The sequence below is a fragment of the Gouania willdenowi genome, chromosome 2 (assembly GCF_900634775.1).
Source record: "Gouania willdenowi chromosome 2, fGouWil2.1, whole genome shotgun sequence".
Taxonomy (NCBI): domain Eukaryota; kingdom Metazoa; phylum Chordata; class Actinopteri; order Blenniiformes; family Gobiesocidae; genus Gouania; species Gouania willdenowi.
This window is the reverse complement of record NC_041045.1, coordinates 4,739,016-4,753,198: the sequence shown is the minus strand read 5'-3', so window position 1 is coordinate 4,753,198 and position 14,183 is coordinate 4,739,016. Positions and strand designations below refer to the sequence as shown.

The window sequence follows — 14,183 nt, the reverse complement described above, 5'->3', positions numbered from 1 at the left end:
ATGAACATTTTTAACGCTTGATATGATTAATTAAGTTAACTTTGTTATTAATTTCATATTTTTATGATGCAGGACGCCAAAATCATGCAAGTTTACATAATGCGAGATTGTGCATGAAATTTGACGTCCATTAGAGCTTAAACCAACTGTTTAATGGGAAAAAAATTGTGTGTAAATTAATGTTATTGTCCCTAAAAATCCTAAAAAACAAAACAAAAGAATAAATACAATAATACAAAAAAAGAGAGAGAATGTGACAGAAATAAGAAGAAAAAAGACAATTACAGATAGTTTCCTCATTTTGAGACTAATAAAGTAGTTTTATTACAGACCATAACTCTCTGTGGTATTTTATTCGCTTTGAAAAGTGACAATTTTCATTAAAAAAAAAAATCAAAAACACATGTCACTCCAGGCTATAAGTTTATACACTATTATCTAGAGAAGTTGCCAATCTAGGGCTGAGTGTCTATGATAGCGAGAAACTAATGTTAAAATGGAACTGGCAATATTGTTTTTTTTTTTTTTCTTCTGTTTTGTTTTATTTATTTAAAAATAAATAAATAAATAAATAAATAAATCAGTGGAACATTGCAAAATGACGCAGAACATACCCTCACGTGTATGTTTTCGGACAAAGTTAAACATTTACAGGCAATTTCGTTACATAAAAAGATGAAATGTCATATCTCGTGCAAAATATTGCTGCAAAAATGTCATGATTTGACAGACTTTACCTCCTGAAAAGGAAATATTCATCTATTGTTGCTAAAATAGATGTTCAATAATGTATGGAAGCCCATTCCCGCAAGTGAAAAAACAAAAAACAACTAGGTTAAATAATTATAATTATAATAAAAATCTAAGTCATAATTATGAGATAATTACTAATTACTTTTCAAAGTTTTGGGTTTTTTTTTTTTTTTTTTAACCGGCGGGAATGGGCTTCTATATTAATGTGCACTGTCCCTTTAAAATGAAATAAAAATCGGATCAATGTAGAATACGACAGAACAGGGATAAAGAAGAAAAGCAAGTTTAAACACATAAATAAATGATAAACTATGTACAATGGTGTTTAAAATACGTATAATCTTAAAATTAAAAAAAAAAAAACATGTTTAGGACTTCGTTATAGGTTGGTTGGTTTTAATCTTCCGTTAACTTCTTAAAGGGTCTTACCTCTGCTCTGGGTCTGGCTCTGTGTGACCACCAGCAGCAGGAGTAGCAGGGGAGCTTTGCAGGTTCTCCACCTCATTGTGTCCATCCTCTCTCTCTGTGTTCTATTGAATCAAACAGCAAAGCTTGTTCAGAGGCCGTGAGAACCAGATGTTCTCATCTCCAGAACCAGCTTCACCTCCCGTGTACCTGAGCAGCCCGTGAACACCTGGACGCAATGAGCGCCGGACAGCGTCAAGTCACAGAAGAGGAGGCACGTAACAACATCCGGGAGAGCAGACTTCAAAATAAAAGCTCCACTAAGTGAAAGTGGTAGAAGATGCTGTGAGAGAAAACGAATAGAAATGCTTTTAAAAGAATGTGCTTATGTGTCGGTATATTAAAAAGTTTCTGTTTTTACAGTAGATGAGCAGAGAATAATAATAAAAAAAAACATGACTGAATAAACTTTGTGGATTCATTGTTGCCATGACGTCAGCATATGACCAGAGGTATAAATAGAGGCTGTGAGCTCATCCATGGTTCTCCATGGTGTTCTTGACCTGTAGTTCTCAACCTAAAAAAAAAAAAAAGTTAAAAGTGGTAAAGTTGGATTTTAAAAACCACAGTAATTGGCTGAAAGTTTCAAATTAGAGTGGCCACAAAGCTTGTCAATATTGTCTTAAAGGTGGCAAAAATGGAGGGAGATTGGGTAATGTCATTCAAAAAAATTAAAAACAATTAGTTTAAACTGGCAAATAATGTGCATGACAACTCGTGAATGTGGTTCAATTGGTAAAAAGATGAAATATGGTGAAAAGAGTTTAAAAGTGACAATAATTGGTCAACATGTGTAACATTAGGTGGGAAAAGTGGTGGAAAGAATTTACAAGTGCAAATATTGTGCAGAAAAGGCATTGAAATTTGATGGACAAGAGGCAGAAATGGAAGTAATGAAGCAAAAATGTGGCAAGTAAAAATTATGAAAATAGGTTCAAAAATGATGTTTGGTGTAGTTGCAGAAAAAGGGTAAAAATAAGGAAAAGTTGGTTCAAATTCTTCAAAATATATTCTTAGTTTCTTGAAGGCATCTGGCGACCCCCTCCCAGTGTATTGTGTTCCCAAATGGGGTTGTGACCCCAAGGTTGAGAACTGCTGTTATGGACCAGGGAATAATAACCCACAATGCTTTGCATGATATTTATTATGGTGGCCCCTGGCTTCTTAAATCATTAATCATTTGGGGCTACAATAATAAATAAAAACAAGGATCTCTTTCCCTTTTACCCTTTAAATTTATCCCTTTCACAATAAAAGCACATAGGTTTAAAGTGACTTGAGAACAGCCATAAAGCCAAAGAACACATATAAAAAATAGGTTTCCTTTTGATTTACCCTGACAGAAACAACTTCTTTTTGATTTAGATGCTAAATAAAAGCCAGAAGTCAGAGTTTTCCATGTATTGGATCCCCTGTTGGGACACGTTGGCCTGCAATGAGGCACCTGTCTGTGGTTCTGACTGAAATATGCATTCCTCAAAGAGAGAAAGGCTTTGCTTGATGACAGATGCTCCATAAGTATGAGAGTTTGGGGGGGTTATTCTCCCTTTAACATAAACATAATCTAAAGAATACAATTCCAAACTGGAAGATTTCAAGGTGAAAATAATTTTTTGGAGGATGCCTTCGAAAACACTTCATAAAGATTCATCTCCAGACCTCTGGAGATGAATCCGTGTCACTGAGTTTGTCAGGACACGTTCAGTATGGCTCCACTCAGCAGAAATATCCCTGACAGTCGCTGTATTCACTGCTCATTTCACCCCCGATCCTGTTTGCACACGTACAGATCAGCAACGCTTCACATTTAAATTCCATCATCTCCTCTAACGCTTGCGGCTGTCAGCTCAGGAAAGACCCATCCCACCAGGTAGCACTTATAGGGTGTCTTTTCCGATAGTTTGGCCACCATCTGACCTGCTTGCACTGAACGACCTGCAGTCACAGTGTGTTTCTGCCTCTGAATCACCTCAGGCTGCTTGAATAGGACACAGTTTGATGTATTACACCATAAACATATGAAGAACTTTCATCCAAACTGTTATTAAGGCTCCCATTTCCCTCATTTTGAGTTTGGTTTGGCTCTGTCTTCAGGGAGCTGATAGTGTGCAGGGATACAACAAAGGCCATCTGAGCCGAGCTGGGCTGAGCTGAAGGTGTGGTGATGCTTTTGTGTTGTTGTAATTCCTCCTCTGGCACTGCACATTGTGTGTGTGTGTGTAACTAAACCTGAGACCATTGTGTTATTTAGCTCTGGTCAGACACTTTAAAGTATATTGATTTCTCAAAGTCATTTGTTCCTTCTTTTTAAGGGTTGTAGGGGTCTGCTCTGCTGGTGCCTATCTCTAAGTCTTATTGGGCGTCAGGCGGGGGTACGCCCTGAACAGGGCGCCAGTAATACCAGTCTATCGCAGGGCAACACACAGACAAACAACCACTCACACTCACATTCACTCCTACGGCTAATTTTAGAGACTCCAGTCAACGTAACAGTCATGCTTTTGGAAGAAGCCAGAGTACCCCGGGAAAAACCATGCAAGCACATGGAGAACATGTAAACTCCACACAGAAAGGACCCAAGTGTCCACCACAAAGCTTGAACCCAGGACCTTCTAAGACACTGTGCTCTTGCTATAGTTCCTTTGCAGCATAGTCATCAAACTCCATGAAAACTAACACCAATGTCCAGTGTAGCTTATACAAAGTTCTTTGGAGTCAGGCCCGGGGATAGGGCTTGTAAACGAGCATCTGGTGACCAAGCCCGAAGCAGAGACATGGGGCCCCCCAATGAGTTCACTACCTGCAGGAGCGATGGAATGGTGTCGGTGCAGTGAGGATTGGGCAACAGATCAAGGCAAGAGTCAATCTTTGGGGAGAGGGGTGGAGGATGCTGGTCAAACCTGGAAGACCCAATCGTTTCCACTCCCACCTCCAGGAGAGCTTCAATCGTGTCTCGGGGAAGGTGGGGGGACCTTGAGTCCGAGTGGACCATGTTCCATGCCTCTGTTGTGGAGGTGGTCAATCGGTGCTGTGGCCGTAAGGTAGTTGGTGCGTTCATGGTGGCAACACTGGCAGTGAGGGATGCCATCAAGCTGAAGAAGGAGTCCTATTGGGCCTTCTTGGCCACAGTGGTCGCCAACGCAAAAACTCGGATATGAGGGGAGTTTGGTAGCCATGGAGAACGACTTCAGGACGACTTTGGAGAGGTTTTGGACCACTATCCAGCATTTCAGAAAGGGAAATTAGTGCACTGACAACACCGTGTATGGTGGGGATGGTGCGCTGCTGACCTCGACCCAGAATGTTGTAGACTGGCGAGTCAAGATCGTTAGATCAAGCACCCAGTATGAGAACAATCCAAATTGAGATGAAGGCAGTTGTGAGAGTTGAACACATAGAATAATTCTTTTCTGTAATCAATATAGGCAAGAAAATCATATAGCATACTATAGTAGTACAGTACTAGTCGTAGTAATCTCCCACTTGTTTTATGAACCTTGCTTGTTTTTGTCATGTTTGTTCCATCAATCTTTAGATGTTGATGGTTGGAAAAAGGTTCAAATCCCAATGCTTTAAACCAAGACAAATGACTTTTAAGTTGATTATTTTAACTCTTGATTGGGGAAAGAAGAAAACCTCAGATCACGTCACAAAGAGAACATGGTGAAATGGCGTCATCATGTGGTCGAACTAAAACACGACAAGTCCACTAACTAAGAAGAAAATTAGGACTGATGATTAATAAAATTACACCCAGAATGTATATGGACTTAAAAAGAAGGAATATCACATTAATATACATAATCAATTATATAATATACAGTAATACATTCTGGAACACTTGTTTTTGTAGTAATCTTGATAATAATCAGTCATTTAAATTATTTGTTGGTTCCTTTTTTCCATTTAATCAACATTTTTTTTCATCTATCCAGTTTATTTATTTGTTGCTCAGGCTTTTCTCCTCATGATTATTAATCTGATTTGAATTTTCTAAGTTAAATGTGCTGGGTTGAGTCGTTAGTGGCACAACTGTGCTGCTTTATCCAACATGTCTGCAGGCTTTGTTCGTGAAGTCTGTAGGATGCATGAAGCTGCCTCTGCTTTATTCTTGGACCTCTGAGCAGACATGTTTGTTTGCTTGATCCGCCTACTGGGACTTCACGTGCAGGAGTGTGTTCTGGAAAACACATCAGGTGGATGTACCGTGCACACTGTAAAGCACTCAGCCTGGTGTACAATGTACATGTAGGTCAGGGAGACGTTTACAGACTTGTACACAGAGGTGCAGATGTTCTCGTCTGATGCAAAATCAGAAAAGACGGATCAGAGGTTTAGGCTGATGCAAGTCAGTCTTTGCCTCCAATAAAACTGGTGCAAAACTGGAAAAATGTACAGGAGGAAACTGTCTTCCTGACAGTGAAAGATGAGACGTATACATAAAGAAACGAACAGTGAATTATAGAGAAAGTGTCCAATGTGATCAGTGCTTGCCATAAGAAATTTGGCACCATAGGCAATGTTTTAGTGTCGAACTGAACTAGATATCTTCACACAAAAATCGGAATGTTTTTGTCTACTTCTATTATTTAAAAAACAAGAACCCAATGAAAATAGTTACCTAAGAATAATACACATATGATACATATTGATTTTAGTCTAAACAAAATAAACAAAGCACAATAAATAATATATATATATATATATATATATATATATAATTAATTAAGACACTACACAATTATTATTTTATCATTAATAATAATGAAATAATTTTATTTTTAAACTGATTATTAAGGCAAATAGTAAACAGCTGAAGGAACAAACAATCAAAGAACATGAGGTTGATTTGGTCTTCTTATTTTGAAATAATATGTTAAAGTTTCATTTATTCAGACATGCAACATTTTTTTCAGAATATTTACTTCTAGTTTCTTCAGAGGCATCTGCTGACCGCTTTGATTCATAAGGACACATTAAAGTGATCAGCAGACGCCTTTTCTGCACATTGTTTTTGTATTTTCAAGACATTTTTGGCACTTATAAACCCTTTCCACCACTTTTACCCTCTTTTCACCATAATTGATGCTTAAGGATTTACATCTTTAAGATGACTTTTTACTATTGCTCAAAGAATACTAAACTTCCTGGATAACAGTGGATATTATTCAGATAAATAAATAAATAAATGTGGTTATTACAGATATCATAGAACAATGGACCATCATTTTGCTGATTTATGGATGGGCCCTAAAAAGCTCTCCCCTTTATTCCCCCTTACAGATGGCCCTGTTCCTACGTGACCACTTACATCAGGTACGATGTGAGGAGTGTTCCTTTATTTTTTAAACAACTCACTCACACGTACTGTCCCTCAGAGAAACACAGGAATTCAAAGTACTCTTAGAAATAAAATCGAACCACAAGTTTTAAAAAAAAAGTTCATCTTTCTGCTGCGTCTTCTTTAATCTGACATTTGAATGTTCAGATCAGAGTCTGTAATTACCTCCATCCTGAAGAAGAGGAGGAGGAGCAGGAAATGAAGGAGAGGTAGTGATGTGAGGGAGGGAGGAGGCCGTCAGTCTGACTGTGTCTGTGGATGCTGAGGCTGTGAGTGCTTGTGGACGCTGCCTGTGCCACAGACATCACAGACATCACAGACATGGGGGTCAGGATGGTGCTGTGTGTGGCCCTCGCCCTGGTTCAGGCTCAGGGCATCATCTGCCAGGACGACTCAGTGAAAGGTGAGCAGCACGTCTTCATTTTTGTCCTGCTCCTTCACTCTGTTTTCCACCTTTGATTCATGCAAACTGCATCCTGTGGAAACTCCTCCATCTGTTTATCTGATCTCGAGCCCTGTTTGTTTTTCTCATCACGTCCCAAACGTTTGGATCCTGATGTTAAACCTTTTTGAACATGAGGGCCTCAGTGAGTCCTGATGGAGACGCTCCTGCACCCTCACCCTGAGGATGGAGGAGGTTCAAAGTCAGCCATGCTAAAGCTGACGCTGCCAATGGCTATTTCAGGGCTCCAGGCAGCCACAGCTAGAAATGATGTGGTGTGGTGTTCGTGATGGACCAAAGCAGGCCACTAATTTTGGTCAGACATCGAGCCAGAGGTGACCACACCCAGAGATTCTCCTCCTTCTCTGAACACTCAACTCAAAATATCCAAACTTTGTTATTCAAAGCAACATTTTATCACAAAATAAGTAAAAATCAAAGCCAATATCTATAAAAATCCATCTAAATCCATCTAAATCACTGGTTCTTAACCTTTTTGGGGTCATAAACCCATTTTTATATCACAAATTGCGGGCAACGGAATGAACAGTTTTTCTCTAGAACTTGTTTTTTGATCATTTTTGTGATCGTGTTTCTTCTTTTGTTGTATGCTGCTGGCCCGGGACAGCCGATAAAAATCCTTAAACCTTGAACAAACACTAAGAAGCCATGATTAGTGCACAAACTGACAAGACGCGCTACCTCAGATATTTCTATACTTTTTATTTATATGATTTTTTTTTTTTTTTTACATTTTATTTGACCTATATTAATACTTGAGATAATGAAAGTATGGAATAGTGTTGTTTGAGATCACATTCCATTTATAAAAGAATAAATTTAAATATAATTTGAGTCTGCATTTTTTTTTCAGTCAATTACAAGACAAGACCCCATTTCAATTTCAGGTGACCCCACAGGGGGTCACCACCCAAGGGTTGAAAAACACTGATCAAAAGTTTGTGAGAGTGACTCAGTTGATAAAGCCGTTGAGGGTAATGTGTATTTAGATCAGTTTGAGATGAAGTAAGCCCTATTGAATGGTAGTCCATTCCTAGAGGAGTACAGTCCTCCTGTGTCTGAAACTGTGTAGCGCTGCAGAGTAAATGAAACCTCAACATATTATTAAAAAAAAAAAGACAAAAAGAACTTGCTGGAATTATAACGCAGAAGTCACGGACACATCAAAGCGATCAGCAGACGCCTCTGAAGAAGACTGGCAGTTGACAGTCGAAACATGTCAGGAGGTCAAAGTGAACTTTAAAAAGTTGTCTAAATAAATGATGACAACATTTTATTCAACAAGAAAACAAGAACTTACTGGAAATAATTGGGGGCTTGTCCAGGATCTGAAGTCAAAGTACAGTAAATTTCATGGAAAAAATACAAGTGCTCTGAATAAATTCAACCTTAAAATATTATTCAAAAATTGCTGGAATGATCACAAATTCAGCTAATACACCAATAGCTAAACCCTGTCTTTGTAGCAAAGCCTTTTCATTTAATCTGAAACCTCTTGTTGATCGCAACACATTCAAAACACACTTTAGATGAAGCATTTTCAGTCACAGGACGATCACTAGTCAAATCCTATCACCTGGCGGGAGAATTTGAACGGGATTATAGGCGGAAGTGAATATATTCGTAATTTGTCACACAAACTTTCTAGAAATTCTACCACTCATTTTCAAGCAAAACATAGCGAGTATATAGTCATCATAAAGATGTAAATCCTTGTTTTAATCAGAAATAAAATGGGTTAAAAGTGACCAAAAATGGTGGAAAAGGTGGTGAAATGGAATTTTGAAAAACAAAAGTTGCAAATGAGAGTGACCAAAAAGTGGCAAAAGGGTTTAAAGTGTCAATATTGCCTTAAAAGTGGCAGAAACAGGGAAACGTAATTTAAAAAGTAGGAACAATTAGTTTAAACTGGCAAAAAATGAGCATGAAATATGGTGAAAAGAGGTTAAAAGTGACAATTATGGGTCAACATTAGGTAGGAAAAGTGGTGTAAAGGGTTTATAAGTGTCAAAAATGTCTTGAAAATGTAAAAAAAAAAATAGCAAAGGAGGCATTTTAATTTGATAAAGTGGCAGATATGGGAGTAATGTAGCGAAAATGCAATAAAAGGAGCAAAAACATGGCATGAAAAATTGATAAAAAGAAGGTAAAATATGGCTAGTTTGGTTTAGTTGCAGAAAAAGGGTAAAAATAAGGAAAAAATGGCTCAAATTGATCAAAAAAATACAAAATTATTAGTGTCGTGAAGGCATCTGGTGACCCCCTCCCATTGTATCGTTACCCCAAATGGGATCCTGACCCCAAAGTTGGGAACATCTGCATTAAGGAATGAAAAATGTTAAGAACATGAAAGAAGAGAGAAGAGTGTTTGGAGGAAATGAAAGAAAAGAGAAGCAGAAGTCAGAAAAGGGAAGTAGAAAGCATTAGAGATAGAAAAGGAAAGGAAAAGACGGCAGGAAAGAAGACAGGAAAGTTATTTTTAAAAAAGGAAAGTAATGGAATGAGAAAAACATTTTGAATGGAAGGTGAAAAATTTGAAATTATGATCGTAAAAACAACAGAAAAAGCAGGTGAGAAAGAAAAGGAAAGGAACAAAGGAGATGGAAAACTAGGGGGAGGAAAGGAAAGAGAGGAAAAAGGAAGGAAGTGGGGAAAAACGAGGTGAAAAAGATGGATGAATGGAAGCGAGTGATAAGAGGAGGTAGAATGAATGAGTTTCTCCGGGTGTGGCTCCTCACGGCGTTCCCAAATAACTCGGCGCACACAGCGTTCCCAATGCCAACCTGTAATCTGGGCCTGCTGCGGTGCGACTTAAATAACTGCAGCCGTTCTCTCAGGGAGGGGCCCCGACCACATGATTAGTGCCTGGAGCTCCCAGAGGTCACAGCAGGAGGCCCCTAAGATTCCTCACTTTCTCTGAGGCCTTTAAAAAGACCTGCACTCTATGATGGGAAACTTTTATCAACAATGAATCATCTGCTCTTCGGGCCACGTCATTAACATGTTTAGAATAATAACCAATCAGCATTAATAAAGGCTTTGTTTGTGTGTGTGTGTTTTTTTTTTTGGTGGTTTCTATATTTTCCTCTTATTTTATTATTGTTTTGTAAATTTTTGCTTTTGTTTTGTGTGTTTTTGTTGCTGTATAGGAAACAAAAACATATATAGGTATATTTTTTTTGTCATTTATGATGTTTTATGTGTTTTTTTATAGCCATTTTACATTTGTGTGTGTGTAATGAAAGTAATTTTGTGCATTTTTGTTAGTGTTATATTTTTCCTGTATGAATCTGTGATAACCACATTTATTTATTTATCTGAATAATATCCACTGTTATCCAGAAAGTTTATTATTAATTGCGCCATAGTATACAGTCATCTTAAAGATGTAAATACTTGTTTCAGTCAGAAATAAAATGGGTTAAAAGTGATCACACTTTTAACCACAGAAAATGGATAAAAGTTGGAATTTGCAGTGGCCGAAAACAGACAGAAAAAGTGGTAAAAAGGGTTCAAGGTGTCAATATTGGAACAATTAGTTTAAACTTCCAAATAACAGGCATGAAAAATTGTGAGTGTGGTTAAATTGGCAAAAAATAAGCATGAAAAATGGTGAAAAGAGGTTAAAAGTGACAAATGGGTCAACTTATGCAACATTAGGTGGGAAAAAGTGGTGGAAAGCATTTATAAGTGCCGAAAATGTCTTGAAAGAGAAAAAAATGTGCAGAAAAGGCATTGAAATTTGATAAAGTGGCAGAAATGTAGCAAAAAAGGCAAGAAAAAGTGCTGGGAATAAGTTGAAATATTGCAAGTTCTGAGAAAAAAATGTAAAAATAAGCAAAAAAGGGCTCAAATTGTTCAGAAAATATTCTTAGTTTTTTGAAGGCCTCTGGCGACCCTCTCCCAGTGTCTCATGACTCCAAATGGGGTCCTGACCCCAAGGTTGAGAACCCCTGATCTATACTACAATCTTCCATTCATGGAAGGGGATGTGAATCCACCCTCTAAACCACAAAATTGTGCAAAACACTAAGCTTCAATCAGAACAAACACAAAAACAAGACTATACCAGTATCTCCAGTTCAAAATAACAAACTTATAACTTGTCGTGGTGTTGTGCCTCTTTTCTTCTGGTCCTTTCAGCCTTTTGATACATTTCCTCCTCCCTTCCCACCTGATTACTGATCTGAATCAGGTGTTTTAGGTGAGAAAGGAAGGAGGCACTGGCTGTAACTGTTACATTTTTAGTTGTATTTATTCCTCTAGTCCACATGTGTCAAACTCAAGGCCCGGGGGCCAAACCTGGCCCCATAGAGCATCCGATTTGGTCCGCAGGAGAAACTGAAAATGACAGAGAAAACATGAAAATTACCAAATAATTCAGTTGTAAATTGTTTTGTTGTAAATTTTTCCAAAATCCTGCAATTTTTCCTCAAATTATTACAAAAAATACCCCCAAAATTAAAGAATTAAAGAAAAATTGTCAAAAAATAAATAAAATCAAAGGACATTTAAGTAACTGTCACTTATTGCTTGATATTGTTGGTGCCTTCTATACTTTATCACTAATTTATAACTGAAAGAGCAAACTTGGGCACATTAATGTTGAAATTGTTTGGTTATCTGCCTAAAATCTGTGGCCCACTTATGATCGAACTGGTCTGTATTTGGCCCTTGAACTGACTGAGGGTTGACGTGGCAGACGTGATTGCAACCTTTTAAAGTCTAATTTCGTTGCTCAATCTAAAACAAGATAATTTGAGATTAATTAAGTTACACAATGCTCTGACATGATTTATTCAGTGGAAAAAAGTGCCGTTAAAACCCTACATTTGTGCATAAATGCTTTAATTTTCCACTACAGTGATAAGTTGTTGCACATGAAATGAAGAAACGAAACATACCAACTAGATTTCTGTGTGAGGCTCAATTAGAGACAATCATGCAGTCATTTTCATCCCAGACAATCGTAAAGATCAGACAGCGGCTTTTATTTTTGTAACCATCTTCTGACTGATTGTGAGGAATTCCCCTTTAAACGTCTGAGATGATAATGATGCAGAGCGTCTTTAAACCGTTTTTAACGTTTTTATTACGACACTGTTTTCAGCTTCAGATTTCTCACATATTTCACGTGTTCATCAAAAGGTTTGCCAGTTTTGGTGCGTCTTTCAAAATAAAACGGGTCAGTGAAAGGAAATCTATCAAAGGTTATTGTTAGTTTCTGTGTTTTTTTGTTTGTTGGTTTGTTTTTAGCACCATTTTGTGTCCTTTTAGGGTCATTTTGTGCGCTCTTGTGGTTGTTTTGGATATTTTTGTAGTCATCTTGTGTGTCTTTGGTGTAATTTTGTGTATTTTTGTTGTTGTTTTGTGTTTTTTTTCTATATATATATATATATATATATATATATATACTGTATATATATATATACAAGCTGTGACCCAATTAAAGGAAAAATTGGTATTTCAGACAGTTTCAACCAGAATATCACTGCAGGAAGTATTTTAAAAGTTAATATCAGTAATTATGTAAGCCAAAAAAAGGTGAACTTTGGAAAAAATAAGGTAACCAGCACCATAAGCAGGAAAATGAATCTTAACTTGCATGTTCTCCTGAGACTAAAAGACTAAGACTTAATTTTAAAGTTCTCAATATTGCATCTTGTGTTGGTGATGAGATTGACACACTTGAATAAAAAAATTCAAGTACAAACAAAAGCATATCTAGAGCCTGAAGAGACACAACATATTGTTTCTTCGTTATATCAATTTAACGTGTTGCCGTAGTAGCTTATTTTGTGCATGTTAAACCATTACGTACTCGAGAAAAAGTTGGTCACATGCACAGGTAAACAGCTAGGTTAACAGATTAAATTTAAACAATGGTATAAAAGTTTTATTAGAACTTAAGAACAACTCAAAGACTGTGGACGGGAACATGTTCAATGCAGCGTCCAGTATTCAAAGACTCCTTTAGTAATGGAGGGAGGCAATCATGGAAATTAGGCACACCTGAGTGCAGACAGGAGGAAGCCTAGTCATATATTGACAAGACAGAGAGTGTCGACAAAAATTAGATTTTTTTATCTAATGTTCTCTTTACTCCTGCAGACTCATGCACAGAAAACGGAAAAGTCCATGCCCACGATGACATGTGGAGCCCTGAGCCGTGCCGTGTGTGCGTGTGCTCCAACGGGACGGCCGTGTGTGAAGACGTGGTGTGCGCAGACCTCGGCGACTGTCAGAAAACCAAGACCCCCGAGGGCGAGTGTTGCCCCGTGTGTTTAACAACCCCCAGCAGCAGAGCACCCACAGGTAACACACAGGGGTCTGGTTTCACCTTTTTAATAGCAAAGACACGGGTAAAATAATAGAAATGTCGGCTTTTAATGCATGAAACTTTTGACCAGTAGTGTATTTAAATACAAAAATCTGGGGGGAAAAAAAGGATAAAAATCATTGAACGAGAATATTATTGGAGTGTAATTTTTATTTATTTTATTTTCAATAATTCATGTCTGTCCCATAGTTGTATATTTGCAGTATTATCCTAAGTTGGTCTTTGTTTCTCATTACATTATATATTTACTGTCTGCTATTCTATTGTGTTGCTGCAATGTGTGAATTGCCTCTCTGGGTATCAATAAAGGTTTATTATATTATATTCTATACATTTTTTAATTTTTTTTTTTATTAAGCTTTTTTCTGCATAATTTTAATTTTTTATCTATAACGTTTTTTTCTGTTATTATCTATAATTATTCATGATGCATTTTTCTGTTGATGATTTTTAAAAATTAATTGTATTCACAATAATTCATGCAAGTTCATTTTGTCTTCTTTTTTGAAATAATGTATTAAGGTTTAATTTATTCAGACAACTTCATTTGAAGAAAATTTACTTTGAAATTTACTTTGAAACATGTCAGGAGATCAAAATAAATTTCAAAATAAATCGCCTGAAAAAATCTGTCTGAATAAATTAAACCTTAACATATTCATTCACAATAATGTGAATTAATGTGTTTGATTTTAAAAAAAATGTAAATGTATAATGCTTTCTTTTAGTTTAAATTTTTCATTTATAGTGCTTTAAAAGCAAATTATAATAATTGATTTTATTTGCAATTTTTTATATATATATTTTTTTTAAATGTATAA

General features: G+C 36.8%; 1 protein-coding gene across 2 annotated transcripts in view; it reads left to right on the top strand.

The window, feature by feature from the left end:
- Window positions 1-6,809: 6,809 nt before the first annotated feature.
- Window positions 6,810-14,183, top strand: part of LOC114476760 (collagen alpha-2(V) chain-like) — a 37,716-nt gene continuing 30,342 nt past the window's right edge. For both annotated transcript variants that reach the window (XM_028468659.1, XM_028468650.1), the window contains exons 1-2: window positions 6,810-6,962; window positions 13,134-13,337. In XM_028468659.1, the coding sequence (XP_028324460.1) occupies window positions 6,881-6,962; window positions 13,134-13,337 (286 nt within the window). In that variant the 5' untranslated portion in view covers window positions 6,810-6,880. The remainder of the gene's footprint in view (window positions 6,963-13,133; window positions 13,338-14,183) is intronic.